The 21249-nt window shown below is 50.4% G+C and overlaps 1 protein-coding gene across 8 annotated transcripts in view; it reads left to right on the top strand.

Moving 5' to 3' along the window:
- Positions 1 to 21249, top strand: part of Prrc2b (proline rich coiled-coil 2B) — an 81745-nt gene that overhangs the window by 7378 nt on the left and 53118 nt on the right. For all 8 annotated transcript variants that reach the window (XM_085681372.2, XM_085681371.2, XM_085681374.2 and 5 more), the window contains exons 2-3: positions 20150 to 20318; positions 20755 to 20932. In XM_085681372.2, the coding sequence (XP_085537498.1) occupies positions 20204 to 20318; positions 20755 to 20932 (293 nt within the window). In that variant the 5' untranslated portion in view covers positions 20150 to 20203. The remainder of the gene's footprint in view (positions 1 to 20149; positions 20319 to 20754; positions 20933 to 21249) is intronic.

Raw genomic sequence — 21249 nt, 5'->3', positions numbered from 1 at the left:
TGGGTTAATCAAGATGTGAGAGTTAGCCAGTAAGAAGCCTGACCTAAAGGGCCAATCAGCTTTATAACTTATAGAGATCTCAGTGTGATTTTTCTCTGGGACTAAACAGCTGGGGGGCCAGGCAGGACAGAAATCCAAACAAGCTAGCCCCCATCATGTTACACCCAGTAGGCTTATTTATTTTAAAAAGAGGTCTCGGTCTTACTGGTTGTCCTGGGCAACTGCTTGTGTAGACCAGGCTACTCTGACTGCACAGAGGTCCACCTGCCTCTACTCCGAGTGCTGAGATTAAAGGCTCATATGCCATCACACCTGTAAATACATAGATTAAGCTGGGTGTGGTGGCTCATGCCTTTAATCCCAGCACTCAGCAGGCAAAAGTAAATTTTTTTTTTTTTAAGAAACCAATTATCAAAAGTGTAATGAAGAAAAAGAGATGGTAGTGCTCTCTGTAACCTTGGTACTTGGGAAGTGGAGGCAGGAGGATTACCAGTTGCCTTGAAACACTGTGACCAAAAGGCAAGTTGGGGAGGGTTTATTTGACTTATACTCCAACATTGCTGTCACTGAAGGAAGTCAGGACAGGAACTCAAACAGGGCAGGAGCTGGTACAGAGGCCTACTTACTGACTCTGCTCTCCATGGCTTGCTCCGTCTGCATCTTTAAAGAACCGGGGGACAGCCAGCCAGGGGTGGCCCACTCATCATGGACTGGGCCCTCCCCCGTTGATCATTAAATAAGAAAATGCCCTACAGCTGGATCTCAAGGAAGCCTTTCCTCAGCTGAGACTTCTTCCCCTGATGACTCTCTAGCTTGGGTCAGGTTGTTACACCAAACCAGCCAGTACACCATTCAAGGACAATTTAGGTTTCCTAGCCGAGTATGGTGGTGCACACCTTTTTTTTTTTTTAAATATTTATTTATTATGTATACAATATTCTGTCTGTGTGTATATCTACAGGCCCGAAGAGGGCACCAGACCTCATTACAGGTGGTTGTGAGACACCATGTGGTTGCTGGGAATTGAACTCAGGCAATGCTCTTAACCACTGAGCCATCTCTCCAACCCATGTGGTGCACACCTTTAACACCTGCATTGGGGAAGTAGAGGCAAGTGGAACTCTGTGAGAGTGAACTCTGGGATAGTGAGATCCTGTCTCAAAAATTGTGTCTGTGTATGTGCATGCTTGTGTGTGTGCAAGCATATGCATCCATGAGGGAATGTGCCACGGTGCACATATGGAGGACAGCTTCCTCTTCAGAAGCGTGGTGTATGTTGAATAGCCTGTGAGCGTGTTGGCGGCCACTACTTGAGTCTTGTTAAGAGTCTTGTTAGGAACCCTAATTTGCCCTTTGCACGACTGTTTGTTTCTGCTGTTTCTAGTATGCGTGAGGTGGTGGGTCTCAGTGCACGGCCTTTGGAACTGGGGTAGTAGGGCCAGAGGCTGCCAGCTGCGGCTCTGTTGCTCAAAACTGAATTGTGGATGTGAGTCTGTGTGCAGGGCCGCGGCAGGAGCTGCTCCGGTGGTCGGTCAGGCGAAGACCCTGTGTGGCTGGGAGAGGGTGCAGTGGGGCCTAAGGACAAAGATAATCCTTGGTGTCGATGTGAACTTCTGACCCTTGCTTACTGGAGCCTGGTGCACACAGTCCACAGATGCCTCTCTGTGGCCCCTGGGTGTTGTGCAGTCTTCGGTGGAATGTGTTTGGATGCGGGGCCTTTTTAGAGTCTCCTATAATGGACTTGCAGATTTTTCCAATTCTTTTACATTGTTATTATTAAAATTATTACATACTTAAACTGGGCAGAAGAGGCATACCCCTTTAAATTCTAACACTTGGGAGGCAGAGGCAGGCAGATCTGGGAGTTTGAGGATAGCCAGGGCCACACAGAGAAATCTTGTCTGGAAAAAAACCAAAAACAAATATTATATATTTGTGTGTGTGTGTACGTGTACATGTATGTGCACATGGATGTCACTGTGCACGTGTGGAGGTTAGAGGACAACTACGGGAGTTGTTTCTCTCCTACCATGTAGGTCCCTGATTAAACTGAAGTTGTCAGTTTGACAGGAGGTGCCTTTACCTGCTGGGCCTCTGTATTTTATTTTTTTGAGACAGGGTCTTGTGTTGCTTAGGTTGACCTTTGATTCATTAGGAAACTGAGGACGCTCTTGACATGGTTGTGACTTTACCACACCTAAAGCATAGAGTGACTGAAGAAGCAGATCTGGTGAGGCCCGGGGCAGTGTGGGGGGTTAGGAACTGGGCTCCCGCGTGCCCAGAGGAGGCCTTTCAGATGTCAGTGCTGTCTGTCATCTCTGCAAGCTGCTTCTGTGAACTCAGACCCAGGGGTTTAATGGAGGAGAGGCATGGCCTGCATCCGCCTGTGTCCTCTGTGGTGGGTGCAAGATCTACTTTGGGGTCCACTACCTTCAAGTCCAGAATACTTTAAGCTGCTGACCTGCGCCTGGTTGCTTGATCTTTTTGCTCTGCTCTGCTTGCTCTAGAATGCTGCAGCAGCTCCTTCCTCCCTTCCACACTGGAGGAGAGGATGTGGAAGGTCACGTACCTAGGTGTTTATAAGGCACCTGGCACGAGGCAAGCGGGCTCTCAATAAACAGAGCTATTAATGGCCCTGAACTCAGCACTCAAGGAGGGCCCAGGGGTTTGGAGTAGGCAGGCTGCACACTTGGGACTCATCTGTTTACTAGATGCTGAGGCTTCTAATTGTGCTTAGACCCGGATCCAACAGCCACCCACACCTTTTCCCCCAGGGCTCAGACCCCTTAACCAGCATTTGCCTTCCTGGGAAGCAGGTGCCCTGGGCTCTTTCTGCCACTCACATCTCCAAGAATTCCACTGTCATCGTCTTTTCCAGCCAGAAAGGGTGTTTGACCACTGGCTGGCCTCTTGGTGGGGTCTTTTTCTCTTGGAGAGGAAGTGAAGGCGGTTCTGAGGCCCCCGGCTCTGGCTGTACCGGGGCTCAGCAGCTAGCCAGCCAGTCCTTCTCGCCTTTTTGCCCACCTGCAGTAGGCTGTGAACACAGGGCCTGTTAGTTCTGGGAGACTCAGTTTCTCTGCTGCTCTGTGAGGATGCAGCTGCCTCATTGCACTGCACGGGTGCAGAGTGATTGCACTGGCAGGGGTGGAAACCGGGTCACCTAACGGTGTTATATGGCCTGGGTTCTGCATTTTGTACTTCAAAACACTGATGCCCCCAACACAAGGCTTGTGACAAAAATCTAAGCACCTGTATAACATGGGAAGTAGAAAGTGAAAGTCATCGCTTCCTCCCTGCTGGTCTTCCTCACATCCAGAGGAGTCCTGTCCTGAGAACAACCCCCAACGAGGCTGTTCTGTGCCCGTGACACCTGGCATGCTCCTGCCTGCCTGCATGCAGAATGCCTTTCAGACGTGGCTCCCTTGGGAAGAGGCTGCTGTGCTGCTCTGCATCCTGGGTGAATCATGGTGCTGGGCTGGCGAAGTGGGAACAAAGTAGATTTAATTAGCTGATGGGTTCTGCACTCCTGAGATCTCAGAGCTCGCCATTTGTTGCTGACATTCAAGGCCCAGGGAATGGAACAGGGAGGGCTGAGTCTCCGATGTAGACTGGTTAGTATAAGACCTTTTTGGTTCAGGCGGCTGTGATGGGGAGTTCTGTTTGTGGGATAAACATGGAAGAGCCAACGATGGGATATTTTTCCCTTTTTTCCCACTCTTCCAAGACAGGGTTTCTCTTTGTAGCCCTGGCTGTTCTGAAACTCTGTAGACCAGGCTGGGCTTGAACTCAGAGATGTGCCTCGGCCTCCCCAATGCTGGGAATAAAGGCACGGGTCACCAAACCTGGCTGTGGTTTTTTTTTGTTTGTTTGTTTGTTTTGAGACAGGGTTTCTCAGTGTAACAGCTCTGGCTGTCCTAGAACTTGCTCCATAGACCAGGCTGGCCTTGAACTCACAGAGGTCCACCTGCCTCTGTCTTCCAAGCTGTTTATTTTTGTTTTTGTATATGTACCTTGCCTGCATTTAAGCCTGTGTATCATGTGCATGCAGAACCCAAGGAGGCCAGAAGGTGTTGTTGGTTTGTTCTGGGACTGGTGTTACAGAAAGTTGTGAGCTGCCTTGTGGGTGCTGAGACTCAAACCTGGTCCTCTGCAAGAGCAATACCTGTTCTCGCCCGCTGAGCCACCTCTCCATCCCTGACTGTGGTATTTCATGTTAATAAGTAGGATCAGGTATATCAGGGCTCATAGTTTGCTGAACCCATCAGCACCCTTGGGGAATGGCTGGCCCTTATTGTGAATTTTCTCCATCCTTGTTCCTTCTGACCTGGTCTTGTCTGTTGGGGAGCCCACTGTGTGAGTTCCTTATGTAACCCTTTGGGGATCAGTGAGACTAACTCAACCCTTTTCCCCCTCCCCATCTTCAGAATTTTACCTTTTTTTTCCTTAAGGAGAAGGGAGACCTTGTAGGGGCTGTTTGGGCACTGCCACCTTGGCTCTGAGGACAGCCACCTCCACAGCCCTTTGAGCTGCCCTGTGCAGTCAGAAGTGTTCAGCCAGCCTGGTAGGTGGGACTTCACTCAAGTTAGACGGAGCTCAGAACGGCCTGTTGAGAGGAGTTTCCTTAGGGATTTTTTTTTTTTATTTTTTAATCTCACTGTAGAACCCTGGCTGGATTCAAACTCAAAGCAGTTCTTGGGTCCGCCTCTACAGTGCTGAGATTATAGGTGTGTGCCTCTGCATCCGACCCTTTGGGGCGTCTCGTGGCAGTCACCATTGCCGGCTTCTGCCTCAGTTTGAAGTGGACTGTGCTTTGCTTTGCCACTCCCTACCCTCTCCTGCCTTCTTCAGTACTGTGAACACAAGTTTAAAAACGTGGTTCACTGCTAGGCGGGCAATCCCAACACCCTGGAGTCTGAGGCCAGCCTGGTCTACAGGGCAAATTGCAGGATGGCCAGGCCTGCACAGACAACCCATCCCAAAAAACCAATAAACAAACAAATTGTGGTTCATAGGGATGTCAGATGGTACACAAGTACTGGTCCAAGTGTGTAAGGTGTCGATGCTGATTGCTCCCGTGCTGTCCAGGAGCCCAGCGGTGGGTTTCGGAAGAGAGCCCATTCCCACTGGTTGTCCTTTGGCACACATACGAGCACACACACCAATAATAATAAATAGATAATAAATAGATAAAGCTTAATAAAAATTATGTCTTTTGAGACAGGATCTCAATGTATGTCCGTCGCTGGTCTGGAACTTGCTCTGTAGACCAGCCTGGCCAGGAACTCACAGAGATTGCCTGCCTCTGTCTCCTGAATGCTGGGGTTAGTGTGCATACCATCACTATAGCTGTCTGGAAAAAAAAAAATTTTTAAAGCCACAAAAGTTTTTTTATTTTCGCTATCAGGTTTGAACTCAGGTCTGGTATCCTGCATGTTCGGTAAGCAATCTATCCCTGAGCCACACCCCAGTCCTGGCTTCAACTTTTATTCTGTAGATGTAGAAAGTTACTAAATTATCTTACAACTGGAGTCATCTCCTAATGATCTCTAGTCATCTAAGAAACAGTTTCCCAGGGCAGCAGATAGAGGCTCTTACAGCAGTGAGCCTAGGAGTGGTTGAGACAGACCGGCTCCCTGGTGGGAGCAGCCTGGGCTTTTTAAAAATTTTTGTTTTCCTAAACAGGGTTTTTCTGTGTAGCCCTGGCTATCCTGGAACTCTGTAGACCAGGCTGGCCTCAGACTCAAGAGATCCACCTGCTTCTGCCTCTCTGTGCTGGGACTAAAGGTGTGCGCCACCACCGCCTGACTGAGACATTCTTCTGTTTTTCCTTATTTATTTAGACAGGTCTTTCTTGTAGCCCAGAGTGGCCTGGAACTAATAGCAATCCTGCTGCCTCAGCCTCCTTAGTGCTAGGATCATAGATAGGCATGGGCGTCATACCTGGCTTCTGTTTTGTTATTTTAGGCTCTGTGGTTGGAGATTTTATTTGCTTTTCTGAATTTGGGACTTTCCTTTGAATCTGCGAGGGCTCCTGTCTGAACATGTCTGCTCTGCTTTCTGAGCTGTTTTCTCTTGTACCATTTTGAGTGGGCTCTGTACCAAGCTATGGAAACTTAAGTATATTTTTTTCTTGTGTGTGTATGACTTCTATCTTTACATTGCTCTGCATATTTAGGTTCACGTCAGTTACTTTTCTGTGTGTGGATTGTTCCCCACCTTTGTGGGTTTCATCCATGTAGCTTTGTATTTATTTGTTCTCGCTGCTGATTAGGTTTGGTTCTGTGAATACAGTGCTTGCCCGCTGTAGCAGCGATGGGCATCTGGCCTATTTCCGTTTAGCTGCTCCAGATCACGAGGTTTCTACAGTCTCGGATGTGTGTGTGTGTGTGTGTGTGTGTGTGTGTGTGTGACATGTCAGTCACAGGCAGGGTTGTATGGCGGTGGTGCAGGTGCCTTTCCAGGCGTGGCTTGGTTAGCGCAGTGCCGGCAGTGTCGAGCTGTCGTGACCTCACATGCTTACCAGCTTGTGGGTCCTTTAAGGGTGTAATTTCTGCCTAAACTGATCTCTAGATTCATGTAATTCCAGGGACAATCCCAGCAGGCTTTTCTTCTGTTGACATTTGTTTGGAAATAGACAAAGCGATTTCTCAAATTTCTTTAAAAATGGAAAAAGCCAAGAATAATCAGGGCATTCCTGAAGAAAGTAGCTGAGGCACTGTCTCACCAGATATAAAGATTTCACCAAAGCGACAGTAATGCGGGTGTTGACATACAGGCAAAAGGGACAGGCCGACGAGCTGATGGGAAGGAGTCTAGAAACAGACGGCACGCCTTCAGATAATCTGCCTCTGCCCGTGTGCTGGCCTGCTCCCTGGACTGTAACATACCTGTGGGGAGTTACATAACAAGGAGAAAGCCTTATTTTGGCCTGCAGTTTTTCAACCTCCAGTCCATGACCTTGTCCATGACCCTGTGATGAACCTGCACTGTTGCTGGGAGTGTGTGACTCTCCACTCCTTCCCTGCCAGGGAGTGAAGAGAGAGGGGAAACCTGGGCATGGTGGCACACACCTTTAATCCCACTGGGAAGGTGGGAGGCAGAGGCAGGCGGATCTCTGAGTTTGAAACCAGCTTGGTCTACATAGTGAGTTCCAGGACAGCCAGGGATGTTTAGAGATCCTGTCTTAAAAGAAGGATGGGGAGACTAGGGCTCCACAGTCCTTTGCGGGCGTGGCTCATTTGATCTGAAGACAGCTGTTAAGCCCCACTTCGTAAAGGTTCTGCCATCCCCTATAGTGCCATCCTCGGCCGGGAGGTGGGATGGTGGCAAGGCTTTGCTACCCAGTGGCATTTGCACCCTGGAGCCCCTGTCCTGGTCTTGGCTGGGGCTCTTTCCCTGCAGCGCTGCTGCTGTCTTGCCAGGTGTGCTGTGGCTGTCACCCTGGAGCCTGACTTTGTCTTTTGAGCCGTGTTTTCTAGATCCTATATGTGTGTCATTTTCAGAGACTCCGGCATCTTAGACAGTGAGGATGTTTTTCACCTGAGAAAGGTTAAGTCCAGTGGCCGCAGTGGGGTTCACTGGCCCAGTGCTTCTGCCCTTGGTGACTTAGCGCTCTGATTTGTCACTAGAACCTAGGACTGAGTCCGTTGGTGGCGGACTGGACAGAAACTTGGCTTGGTGATGTTGGCTGGTGTTTGGCTAGAGGGTACCCTGCTCATGAGGGGGTGAAGGAACCTATGGGCCTCGCGTATGAGTCTGGAAGGTGTTTTTTCCTCCCATCCATTTCCATAACATCTGCTGACTGTTGGGTTCGTCACCTCCCCAGTGCTGCTGCAGGATGAGTTCAAGGGTGGGCCGTGGAGGGGGGGGTGCGAGGCAGGAGTGTGACGGTCAGTGCCTCCCAGCCGGGGCTCAGAGGGAGGTGGGCTCTGCCGCTCAGCTCACTTTCTCTTTCTCATTCAGTCCAGGACCCCAGCCCATCCCCCCACCCAGGCTGGTTTCCACACCAGGCTGGGACTCACTGCTTCCTTTCATTCTAAGGGGGCTAGTGGGTGGAGACAGACTGAGAAAACAGTTCTTACCTTTCTCCTAACATCTGGGATTTTATATGCATCGTGTGTTCTTTCTGTGCCCTTCATTCGTCTCTGATTTCTTAACTCTGGGATTTTTCTCAAAAAATTTTTTTTTAATTTTGAATTTTATGGTTTCTTTCTTCACACTTGAGGGAGAGGGAGAGGGTGATCATTTTGCTGGGGCGGACTCCTGCATTGCTGGGACATGGGGAGAGGACACAGGACACAGGTCCTCCTGGTACTTAGCTTCCTTTTTTTGCTTAGCACTCTGTCCAGACCCGTGTCCTTTGGCCTTTCTTAGCCTGTCTACCCAGTGGGGAATCTGGCTGACACACTTGTTTGGTCCTCTTCCTTTCAGAGGTGGTCATCACTTCCTGACACCCTGGGGTGCTCCTTCTGAGAGTAATAAGACAGTCCCCTTTGCAGCCCTCACTGTGTAGCTGTCGCCAGAGTTGCCCCTCAATTTCAGGTTCTTTACTCATTCTCATTTTGGAGGGTTCTAGAAGAGTATGTGATCCTTGAGCAGAACGCCCCTGGGGATCTGGATGGTGTTTTTCGGAGTCCCGCAGAAGAGTGGCCGTTCTTTAGATGTGTGCGCGCGTGTAGATGACACAGACGTTGGAGTGCCTCTGTGAGATTCTCTCTCTGATGCCTCCTCTGCGTTTCCCCTCCGGTCAGTCCTGGCTCTGACTGGAGAGGATCTCCTGCCGCTGAGCATTCTGGTCCCAGAATGAGCATTCTGGTCCCAGAAGGAAGTCGCTGTAACAGTCTCCTCATAAAAGGAGAGCCCTAGGTGGCATAGCAGTCTTCTGTAGCACAGGCTCTGTGTTCATTTGGGGTGTTGGCATGTCACCTGGCCACTGACTCTGAAGTCGCCATCTGTTCCCATATCCCTGGCAAAGAAGCCTTTGCAGGGGATTTGTCCCCTGCCAGGGCCCCCACTTCACCTCCGTGAGGTGGGAGTTAGCAGAGCAGCCAGGCTGTTCCTGGGGGATCATGGGAGCACTCCTAGGCTCTGCCCTCCATGCTGGGTTGGGTTGAACTGAGGAAGCAGTGACTGGACAGGCTAGAGAAAGTTGCTTCCTGCCCGAGGCCCACAAACCTCATTCCTGGCTGCCCAAACTCCAGCTTGCTCTGGGTGACGTCATCCACAGAGAGGCTCTCGGTGTAAACAGTCACAGCTGGGCCGCTCTGGACAGCTGCAGCTGGCCGGATGGCAGCCGCCTAGTGTTTCTCCAATTTCCCCGTCCCTGCACGCGCATGCGCGCACACAGCGCAAATTTGTTTAGAACTTGGGTGCAATGCTTGGTGAGCTTTATGGGTGATGGCTTTCTTTTCTCAGAAATTATTTGTGTTTGTGATTTGAGGCAGGGTTTCTCTTTGTAACAGTTTTGGCTGTCCTGGAACTCACTTTGTAGACCAGGCTGGTCTTGAACTCACAGAGATCCACTTGCCTCTGCCTCCCGAGTGCTAGTATTAAAGGCGTGTGCCACCACTGCCCAGTTCCTTGGATTTTTATTTTATTTTATTTTATTTTTTCTGTACTGAGAATGGAACTTAGGGTCTTGTATGTTCTGGGCAAGCACTCTGCCGCTGCACTACAGCCAGCCAGTAACCCAAACCATAGTAGACCAGAGAGTAGTAGCTGGAAGCAGGTCATTGACATCATGGGAGGGTCCCTGAGAATCCAAGCGGCGTTGCCTGGAGGTGAGAGATGAGGCCATGTGCCTGGGAGTGGCTTCCTGGGATTAAGTGTTTGTGTCTGTGTCTGTTATGTATTTGTGTGGTGCATGCATGCAATTGTGTGGGCACCTGTGCTGTGTACAGGGCTAAAAAAACAATCTTCTGTCACTCTCTGCCTTAGGGCCTTGAGTCAGGGTCTCATGGAAACAGAAGCTAGTCATTTGGGTTAGGTTGGCTTGTTAGGGAGTTCCTGGTCCTGGAATTACAGGCATGTACAGCCATGCTTGGCTTTTTATGTGAGTGCTAAGGACACCCACATGCATGCATGGAAAATTTAAAGCTTTATCAAGTGTGAGTTTTATTTGTTAGTAAAAAAAAAAAAAACCACCAAAACGATGTTATGGAAAGAAACCCAGGCATAGCCCGGAGAGCATCCATGCTTATTGTCCATATTCCCCTAATGTAGGAGCCTTGAAACTGGGGCAGTTTGATGGTGTTTAAGATGCAGTCACGGTGGACCGCTGATCTCAAGGGACGCCGGAGAATTACAGCACACAGGCTTCCGAGGGCTCATAGGGGCTGTGCAATCTCAACCTGCGTCTCATGATTTCTGAAGGTGTACGTGAGTGTGGGGACAGGTTCCTGGTTATGGAGGACAGGGCTGCGAGTAGCTGGAGCAAGTCTACCCAGCACAGGCAGGAGCCCCAAGGTTGGAAATTGAGGCCTCTGGCTACACAAGAGTCTGGAGAGAGCTGCTGAGAAGTCTGCAGGGTGGGTGCTGCAGTCCAGACAAACCAGTCTTGGCTTCTGCTGTGCATCTAGAACCCACGGAGAGTGAGACCTGGCTTGTGTGTGGTATTTATGCTCTGTGTAGCCCAAGGTTGGCCTGAAACTCTACATCCTCTTGCTTCAGCCTTAGTGCTGGGCTTTGTAGATCACCACACCCAGCTCATTTGTTCCTTAAAACAAACGTGTGTGTGTGTGTGTGTTTGCGTGTGTTTGCGTGTGTGCTGTGCTGCTCAGCATCCAGCCTTGTGTTGCCTAGGCAGGTCTTCTGTCACTCAGCTATCCTCTGACCCTTTCATCCTTTATTTACTCTCTGAGGAATCGGGTGTGGGGTGGAGGCAGGTTGCAAACCCTGTGTTTCACAAATGTGACTGGGGAGAAGTTTAGGCACTGTTGTGTAGTCAGTGGGCCGATGGCCCGGAAGGTGAGTGGGCAGCTCTCAGCATGAGCTAGCTGCTATCCGCACTGTGGTCCTGATGGAGGAAGGGCCTGAGGATCAGGAATGGAGATCGATGTGTGGTCAGGCATGCGGAAAAGACTTGTGAACTAAGTGCAGGAGGATTGGGCCTGGAAAGAGGCTTCCTTTCTTTTTTTAGTTTTTGGTGCGTCTTTGGGCTTGGCGTTCTCTGTGGTATCTGATATCTCTGTAATAAATCCTGGCTCATTAGACTCCCCAGATAGACCTGTTTCCTCACGTTTATTTTGAAGCTTTTTTTTTCCCTTTGAGACAGTGTTTCTTTGCAGCTCCAGATGTCCTGAGTCTTGAATCTTGCTCTGTACACCAGCCAGGCCTCGAACTCACAGAGATCTGCCCGCCTCTGCCTTCCGAGCGCTGGGATTAAAGGATGCACCACCACCGCCGGGCTCCCAATTTTATTTTTTAAATTAAGTGTATGTCTGTGTGTGTTTGTGTGTGGGTTTTGAGGGTTTGCACATGAGCACAGGTGCCTATAGAGGCCTGCAGAGGGTTAGCTCCCCCAGAACTGGAGTCAGAGGTGGTTGTGAACCACCTGCCATGACTGCTGGGAATTGAGTTCCAGTCCTTTTTAAGAGCAGTGTGCACTCGGCTGCTGAGGGATCGCTCTCTCATTCCTGCCTTTCTAATGCTGTATAGAGAGCCTCTGATGCCAGAAGTATGGAGGATGCTGGGGTCTTGCTCTTGCCGAGTGAGGCCCTAGAGACAACACAATGAGACTGGCCCATCCAGTGTATCTGTCGAGCCTTCTGTCTTGGGTTCATCTTCATTTCCCTGTTTCACCTGTACACCAGAGGGCAGAACGCCCTAGCCCTGTGTTCAGTCTAGCACCTGCTTTTGTGAATGAGAATTTTTTTGCTCCCTGTGTGTGTTATTTTTGTTTTGCGATACTTACACGCCATGGTGATGCACTGGGCGGGGCCAAGCAGTTCATCGTCACCGCTGAATGTTACTTGTTGTCTGGCCTTGTATATAAGAAGTTAGCGGACTTCCTGCTGTTGGCGTACCAGATGGCTGCTCAATGTGTCTGTGTTCCACTGCGCCAAGTGGTCCAGGGTCTGGAGCATTGAAGTGTTTGAAATAAACAATGGAATCTTTGTTTGTTTGTTCAAGACAGGGTTTCTCTGTGAAGGCTTGGCTGTCTTGGAACTCGCTCTGTAGACCAGACTGGTCTCAAACTCAAAGAGATCTTCCTGCCTCTGCCTTCCGAGTGCTAGAATTGCAGGCATGTGCCACCACCTGGCATTTTTTAAATTGATTTTTTAATTTATTTTTTGCTGCAACCCTTTAATACAGCTTCTTGTGTTGTGACCGCAAGCACAAAATTATTTTGTTGTTATTCCGTAGCTGTAATTTTGCTGCTGTTTTGAATTGTAATGTAAATATCTGATGTGTGACCCCCCAAAGGGTCATGACCCACAGGTTGAGAACCACTAGCCTAGAAGTACCATCTTCAGGCCCTGCTTTGTTTAACTGTGTGAACCTATAGGGACATTTCTCGTTCAGACCAGCACAGCAGGCCTGGCAGCACGCCTCATGACCATGCCCCATGCCTAGCCAGCTTGCTGACCCTGCTGAGGAATCTTAATGGCTGTGTTCCTGGTCCCTGTAGGTGTTTCCTGATTGTTTGTTTACCTGCTCTCTTTCTGGGCAGGTCATGGTTTTGCCATCTTGTCTGGTGATGACCACCCCCCACCCCTTCCATACAGAGCCTGTCTCCCTCCTTTTTCTATGGGTGTCTCTCAGCCATGGCCTTGGCTGCACTCTATGTATGGCTTCTCCAGGCGGCCACTGTGCTCTGAGCTGGCAGAGGTCCTTCCTCACTGTGGGTAATGCTGTTCTCGGGTCCTGAGGGTGAAGACTGAGAAGGCAGGCCGTAGACGGTACTAGCATCATGGAGGCCGTGAAAAGAAGGGGCTTTCCCTGAGGAAAGCCTGGCCTATGAAGTCAGGGTGTGAATTAGAGCTCTGTTTTGGGGTTCCTCATCTAGTGCTGTCACCTTGCAAGCGGCCAGTGCAGTGCCTGGGGTGACGGCTGTCAGAATCCATCTGCCGCAGCCTTGTGTCTGTGCCCTTGACTCTTTGACCTTTGACAAGATATCTCTGTCCTGACAACTGAACGTGAATGCTCTCCTCTGTCAAACAGGCTGACATGGGTGTCTTCTAAAAAGGGTGTTGTATAAAGTCCGAGTGCCTAGGGGGGCGCCCGGTGCTCAGGAATGCCCACGACTGCCATGATCAGCCCGAGTGCCCAGCTGTCACTTCTCCCCACCCATCCCAGATTGCCTGGCTGGTCATCTGACGCTGGCTCATACCCAGATGCGGAGTGAAATTAATCCTGTTACCCGGAAATGGCTTTTGATGAAATAGTGTGTCGGGAGCCGGACCCTGTGAAGGACAGACAGCCGAAACCTGCTGGACAGGCGGGCCCTGTCTGGAGAGGCGTGGCCTGGGTGTCAGTGTCTTTGTTGGCTTTTGTTCCAGCCCAGCCTGGGCCTCTGCTATCTTTAGATCACGTGCCAAAGTGTGCATACTTACTTAGATTTCTAAATGGCTTGTCCTTACTAGTTCTTTCTTTATAGCTGTCTTCATGAGGATTTTTCCCCCTTCATCTGGCTAAAAGCAGCCTTTGCTCTTTGCACAGAGCATCTGGGCCCTTTAGAAGGGCCTGAGGTGGCTGCTGTGGGACAGGAGGGTCACAGGCTGGGCAAAGCACCTGCAGTTTCTTCCAGTTTCCCCTGTGGTATTGAAGTTCCAGATTAGATTTTGTTTGGAGATAAAAAGAGCTTGTCACCTACACAAAGGAACAGACGGCAGCAGACAGCTGTGGCTGGGAGCCAGGCTGGGCCACACTCCCAGCCAGGCTCCGGAGGATCTGGGCCAGTCCTGTCCCACAGACCCAGGTGTGAGTCAGGTTGTGGGGCACTGGGCCCTGACCTGCCCAGCAGGCCTCAGCAGCTTTCTGATTGACAGGCAGTGCCTGCCCAGGCTTGCTTCCTGCCATCCTGGCCCTCAGGCTGGGGGAGGGTGGAAGTGTGTGCGGATGAGGAGAAGATGGGCAGCTATCTGGAGCCGATTAAAAGCCCACTCATAGCCAGTGCTTCTGGCCTGGACCGTGAAAACCAGCTGGCAGGCAGGAGAGCCAGGTGGGTGCAGGCTGGGCCAGGACCCAAATACCACAGGCTTTTGGGGGAAAGATAAGTAATTTGGGGGGATTCTAATGGCTACAGTTTCCTTCTGGAGTTGTGTTCAGTGGGTTATAGCTGACTGAAAGACCTTGAGTGCTCTGAGCAGGGGCTGTAAACTATAAATAAAAGAACCAGGTGTAACCTGACTCCGAGTGGGAATTCCTCTGGTGCTGTGTGCTGGGCTGACCACCTGCCACTTGTGTGGTCTTCACCTGGGATTGTTGCCGGAATGTGTGCCAGGCCCTTCCCTTCCCTGGGGCGTTTCCATAGCAACTCTTCCCTCCCCTTCCTGTGGGAAGAGATGGCTGGTTTGACACAAAGAGTCACATGGCTGTACTTGGCTACAGTTGGCCTGCACTTGAGTGTTCTTGACCAGTTAGTTGTTCGGCAGTGAGGTGACTGAAGTCTGGCGATACCAACGGAGTGGCCAACAGGTGCAGAATTCAGTGAGCTGGACCACACTCCACCCTGCTTCGCTGCGCTGGTGCAGCCCTGGTGTTCCCTGTGTTGAGCCTACTCAGGCACCTCCCTTCCCACGCTCGGGATATTGCAGGTACACAGTGCTTTTGAGTGGCTGAATTGTCTGGGAACACACAGTTCAAGAAGCAGTTGGAGACAGACCATCGCCTCCCAGATACTTAACTTCTCAAGAGCGGGCCTGGCTTTTGGTCTGGGACTCCTCGGGTGGGATGGGTGACTCTTAGCCTCTTAGCTTCAGGGCTATCAGGTAGGCATGCTGAGGGTATGTCGTCCCTGCCTCTTTGCCCTGGGCCTAGTCACTTGTTGTCCAGCCTGAAGACCTGAGTTCAGTTCCTGGATTCCACATGGTGCGAGCAACTTGGTCCTCTGACACAAAAGTATTTACAGGGTAGTGGTGGTGCTTGCTTTTAATCCCAGCACTCAAGTGGATCTGTGGGTTCGAGGCCAGCCAGGTCTACAGAGCTACTTCTAGGACAGCCAGGGCTGTACAAAGAACCCTGCCTGGAAAAACCAGAAATAAAGAAACAAACGCTTTGGAGTGCAGCCAGCTACACTCTCATTAGAGCGACTGCAAAGGCCTCGTTCACGTCTTTCCAGTGTTCCTTCTGTTTCTGTTTTTTTCCCCTTATCTTCTTTTTTTATTTTGGAGACAGGGTCTCACTACAGTCTCAGTTTTTAATTAAGAATTCACCAGATTATGCTGGGCAGTGGTGGGCACACCTTTAATCCCAGCACTCGGGAGGCAGAAACAGGAGGATCTCCATGAGTTCGAGGCCAGCCTGATCTACAGCGTGAGTTCCAGGACAGCCTCCAAAAGCTCCAGAGAAACCCTATCTCGAAAAAACAAAACAGCAAACAAAACAAAACAAAACAAAAACTTTTAAGCTAATGGTGCTCAGTCTAGCCCTGCACGCTGTGTGGCGGGGAAGGAGGTGCCTGAACAGGCTGTCACTGGTCATTCTCAGTGACCAGAGACAGTTGTGGTCAGGGACCACAGAAGTGTGGTTGCCATTCAGCGTGTGTCCTTGTATCAAGGCTAGAGCCTGGCGCGTCCCTCTAAGCTGACTGTGAGATGGGGTTGTGTCTAGCTTGTCCTTTATTGTGTTCCAGGGTTCGCCTTGTGTTGGGTGTATGGTAGCATGAGCACATGCGTGTACCAGCTTCCGTTTGTGTGGTATCTTACTATATATACTGAGTGGTTTGAAACACAGATTTCTGCTCTTCTGGCTCTGATGTTTAGAAACCTGAGCTGTGTCTCCCAGGGCTAAAGCCGGGCTGCTGGAGGCTCTGGGGCAGAATGCACTTCCTGTCCTCTTCCAGCCTTTGGAGGCCTGTGTGCTGTTTGTCACCCTCCCTTCCTGTCTTTCCAGCTCTCTGAGCCTCCGCTCCTGTTGCGGGACTCTTCGTGACCCCACGGGGCTTCTCACATCATGCCGGCTGCATGCCACCAGGCTGTGGGCACAAGGACTCTCGGCTGACGGACACACAGCACTGAACTAACTTGCACACCTGCACACAGTCCCTGTTTGTAATCCATCTTGCTGTGTCCTGTGACCGCTCCCTACTCCACCTCCACCCTGCCCTTGGTGTTACTTTTCTTTCTTTCTCTCTTTCCTTTGTTTCTTTCCTCTTCCCCCCCCCCCCCCCCCCCCCGAGACGGTTTCTCTGTTTATGTAGCCCTGGCTGTCCAGAAACTCACTTTGCAGACCAGGCTGGCCTCGAACTCACAGACCTGTCTCTGCCTCCTGAGTGCTGGGATTAAAGGTGTGCGCCATACCTGGTGGTATTTACATTTCCTTAAAACAAATGTTATGAAAAACCAAAAATCTACCATTTTTAGCCTGAGTGTACCCAAATAGGTTATTTCTTGTCCCCGTTTCATTTTGGAAGCTACCCTATGAGGCAGGGTACAGGTCCCATCATATGACCATCCCAAGGGTTCAGGGTCAGTCTTCTGTCACATGCTGGTCTTTTTTTTTTTAAATAACAGTTCCAGTTATTTCTGTGTACGTGTGTGTGCACGTGTGTTTGTGTGCATTGCACGTGTGCAGGTGCCCCTGGAGACCTGGAGGTGGTGGTTGTAAGGCACCAGGCAGTGCTGGGACCTGACTGGGTCATCTGTAAGAACAGTGAGCACTCTTAACCACTTGGCTATCACCCGGGTTTGTTTTTGTCTGTAGTGGCAGGATCTTGAGGTTGACCAGGTAGACCCTGAAGCCTCAGTCTCCGGCTTCAGCCTCTGCATTGTGGGGATTCCAGCATGCAGCTTCACGGATACCTGGCTGGGTTGGACCTTCTACCCAGGTCATCTCTTATTTCAAATTATCAGTTTGAGTTGATAAAAGTGTCTACTACCTAGGTCCTGTCAGTCGATAAGGAAATGCACTGTTTAAGTTTTCTTCTTAGGTGTGAGTGTTTTGTTTATATGCTGTATGTGTACTGTGTGTGTGCTTGGTGCCCATGGAGTCCTGAAAAGGCTGTTGGATTTCCTGGATCTGGTGCTGGGATTCAAACCTGGGTCCTCTGTAAGAGCGGTCAGTGATTGTAACCAGTGAGCCTTGCTTGGCAAGGCAGCTGTCTTGTTCTGGAATGTGGTATGACATCTCAGTACGTGTGCAGTGCATGACTGTTAGATCAGAGTGGCCAGCACATGTCACTACAGAAATTGCTGTTTGTTTGGGTAGGAACACTCCATATCCTCTGCCTGCTGTTTTGAAATACCCCATTAATTGTTCACCCTGGCTCTCCTGCCTCATTCCAGACTATTAAGTTTCTTTTTCCCTCCTCCCTCCCAGACTCTGGTAGACACTGCTTTTCTGTCTGTTTCTTTGAGGTCAACTTTTATATATTTGTTTATTTATTTTGTTTCTGAGACAGGGTTTCTCTGTGTAGTTTTGGCTGTCCTGGAACTCTCTCTGTAGACCAGACTTCCCTTTACTCAGTGAGATCCCCGTCTCTGCCTCGTGAGTGCTGGGATTAAAGGCATATACCACCACCGCCCAGCATAATCAACTTTTAAAAATTTTTATGTGTTTATTTTGCACATTATTTTCCACATGCATTGTGTGGGGAATATGTGGATTCAGAGGATAAATTGTGGGAGTTGGTTCCTTCTCCTTGAGGATTCTGGGAGCAGAACTCAGGCTGTTGTCAGTCATGGTGGCAAGCACAGCTTGCTTCCATGTGTAAGTTACCACATGTGAAATTTGTCCTTTGTCATCTGAGTCTCCACACTTGACACAGTGACCTCCACTTCTGTCCGCAGTGCTGCAAATGACAGTTTCATTTTATCTATGGCTGGATAATGGTGCATGTACACTTTGTCTGTCTGTCCACAAGACCCTGGTAGGCTGCCTGATCGCCACGCACTGCCCTCAGCACCGATGCCTTGTACTTGGGAGTGGCACCGCTGAGCACTCCAGCTATGCGTGGTGACCATCTGCATTCTTCCTTGGTGCCCCCAGAACATGCAGCAGCTGCTTCTCTGCACCATCTCCAACATTCGTGGGTTTTTTCTTCTTTCTTTTCGGTAATTAGTGATTGTGACTGGGGTGAGAGGGTGTCTCATAGCAGTATTGATATGCATTTCCCATTAATGAAGAACTTTGGGTCAACATAGACTTGAGGTCCTGTGACGTTCTGGTTACTCTGAAGTGGCTTAGATCCAGGTCCTCTTTTATAGGGACTTGTGGTCTATCCTGAGGGAAGGGTGCTGTTATTGGGGCAGAGCAGACTCATCCATAAAGGTTTAGAGGAGGGGGATCCAACAACAAAGACAAGAAGGCACCTGTGGGTCAGCTCCCCTCATGGTCATGGCTGCTCATTGCTCCTGAGGTGTAAAGCTAATCCTGGGCAGGACACGGAGCTGAGGGTTCTCACTGATCTTGGGCAGTGAGCATGGGAAGTTTTTGGCCATGTGTTGTCTAAGTTGATACGTGGGTTTGGCTATGAATGGGTGTGACACTCCTTGTACTGAGTCAAACATCCTGGTATGCCAGGGCCTCTTCATAGCTGTGGGCTAGGATGTGAATGAGGAAGGGTGGCTGTGATGAGAGAAAGGACCGTCTTTCCCAGAGGGAAAAAGTGCCAAGATGGCGAGAGGGATGTCCCTACACATGAGTACCACGCTCGCTTTGCACTTTTTAAATTCAGATTGATTTGTGTGTGCGCACAGGTACCATGGTGTGCATGTGGAGGTCAGAGAACAACTCCAGAGTGGGTTCTGGGCATCAGGCCTTGAGACTTGTTCAGCAGATGCTGTGACTCCCCTCTGCATTTCTTACGGGCTTTTCCTGGCACACACTGTGTGCCCCCACTCCTGCAGCAGTCTCAGGAATAGTCAGCGTTGGCTAATGGAAAAAAGGGTGGTAAAACCTGGTTTATGCCAGAGCTGACGCCTGTGCCTTTGATGTATGTGTTGGGGGAGACGAGCTCTGTCTTCACAGATGTGATGTCAGTGTCTGTGTCTCGACTTTTGTTTTTTGTGCCTGTTGCAATTGATTGTTGCTCCCCGTGCTTTATGTTCTAAGGTCACGTTGTAGACATCTATCTTAAACATCATCTTATTGGATACAAAATACCTCCCAGATACACTGATGAGTTCTCCTAGCCTGAGTAGCTTCAGGACAGAATCACAGAGTAGCAGACCTCACTATACATGGCCTCCCAGTCATCCTGTGGGGCCATTAAGGATATGTCCACGATTATAGTGCTTTCAGTGTTAGGAAGCCATGGTCTCTTGCACAGGCTGCAGGTTCAGCATCTCTAGGCAAGACTGAGTGTGGAGCAGAAGGTGCTCAGTCTTGGTTTCAGTTTCGATGAACACAGAGCTCACGAATCCTGGAGGAGCACTTAGTGCTAGAAACAATGAATTAACAAGAGATGAGGAGCCTGCTAAGAGACAAGGAAAGGGTGGAAGCTGCTCCCCTGTCCTCGAGGCTTTGTCTGAGTGGAGAGGAGTTGCCCATGCAGTTTCTCACCTGCGTCTTGCCCTGGTGCATGGCTAGTCTTCACCAGGTGCTGCTCTTTCTTCTACCCGGCTCCGAGGTCACTTTCTCTTGATGGGGTTTGCTCCCCTGATGTGGCACCTGTGGCTCAGGTGGGCTATGCACCCCCATTCATCTCATTTACTAGCCTTTCCTGTGAGCTAGAAGTCAGGAGTATTGTTTTCTGTCGTGGAGAGTTGTCCTTGACTTGGAGAGCGACCGAGTGTGTCAAGATCTATTTATAGTATGGCCATGGCAGTAGATTCCAGCTTGTCTCATCAGCAGGTCATTAATGGGGTGGGGTAGCCCAGGCTATCTGCAGAGCCAGCCACCTGGGGCGAGCATCTGTGGGTAGATGCTGAGAGTATTTTCCTTGGGACAGTCCTAGAGTGTCTTTACATCCAGAATGTCCCTGATCGCTGTAGGAGTCGCCCCTCTGAGCTGGAAGACTGGTGCTGACCCCCTCTTTTTCATTCCAAAGGCAAATCGGGAGCGGTGCCGAGAAAATTTCCTTACTAGATGACATTTCATCGCAATGTCCGATCGTTTGGGGCAAATAACCCAGGGCAAGGATGGGAAAAGCAAGTACTCGACTCTCAGCCTGTTTGACAAGTATAAAGGCAGATCAGTAGGCGCGGCCAGATCCTCAGGTAAGGAAGGCCTGGCCAGGCAGCTGTCCCTGCAGGCAGTCAGCGGGGCTGCTGGGTAGAATGACAGCGGCCTTTCCCTCTTAGTTTCCTGGTTCTGATTTGTGGAACCTGGTGGAACAAGTTCATGTTGGACTTGTTGCTACCCTCCAGGCCTTCTTGGGGGGTTCTTGGGTTGGAGCCAGGCCATCGTCTGGTGCAGGGGTGGTCACTCTGGCATGAGCTCCCCCAGCTGCCTCCTGCCACGGTAGAATGAGAGAACCTATGCAGTTCAGTGGCTCTTTGTCTCTGTAATCTGGGGAGGAACTGGCAGGGCCCAGAGCGACTGCCAGGCACTTTGTCGGCTTTGTCTTTCTCACTTGGAATCTGAGCAGAGGTGCGAATTGGCCTCTTTCCTCCTGTGAGGTGTGTGTTCTGTCCCGTGTACTCTTCCTTGCAGTTATTCCTAGACATGGCTTACAGAGTCTCGGGAAAGTTGCCACAGCCCGGCGTATGCCACCGCCTGCAAACCTGCCAAGCCTGAAGTCTGAAAACAAAGGAAACGACCCCAACATCGTGATAGTACCCAAGGACGGGACAGGATGGGCCAACAAGCAGGACCAGCAAGACCCAAAGAGGTGAGTAGCAGGATGATGACCAGGAGGTGCAGGGGGTGGGTATGTGTCCCATCTTATGCTCTGTAGGAAGAGGAGGAGCTGGGAGTAAGACGCACGGCCAGGCTTCCCTTTGACTATGTGCACTTTGTTCCTTGCCTTTGTTTGGCTGGGCCTTCGAGCTGATTAGTAGCATTTCTCTAGATAACCATACCCCCACAAGGGATTGTGGGCAGCGATTCCGACTGTCCCCAGAGAGCCACTAGGTTGGGGCTGGGGCCCTGTGTGCTCCATGTTGGGAGAATGTAGCTTGGCAGCTGTAGCCTTAGGAGACTCAAGTC

This window comes from Myodes glareolus, chromosome 21, assembly GCF_982192425.1.
Source record: "Myodes glareolus chromosome 21, mMyoGla1.1, whole genome shotgun sequence".
Lineage (NCBI taxonomy): Eukaryota > Metazoa > Chordata > Mammalia > Rodentia > Cricetidae > Myodes > Myodes glareolus.
The sequence above is the reverse complement of the archived record's forward strand: the minus strand, read 5'-3'. Positions and strand labels throughout refer to the sequence as shown.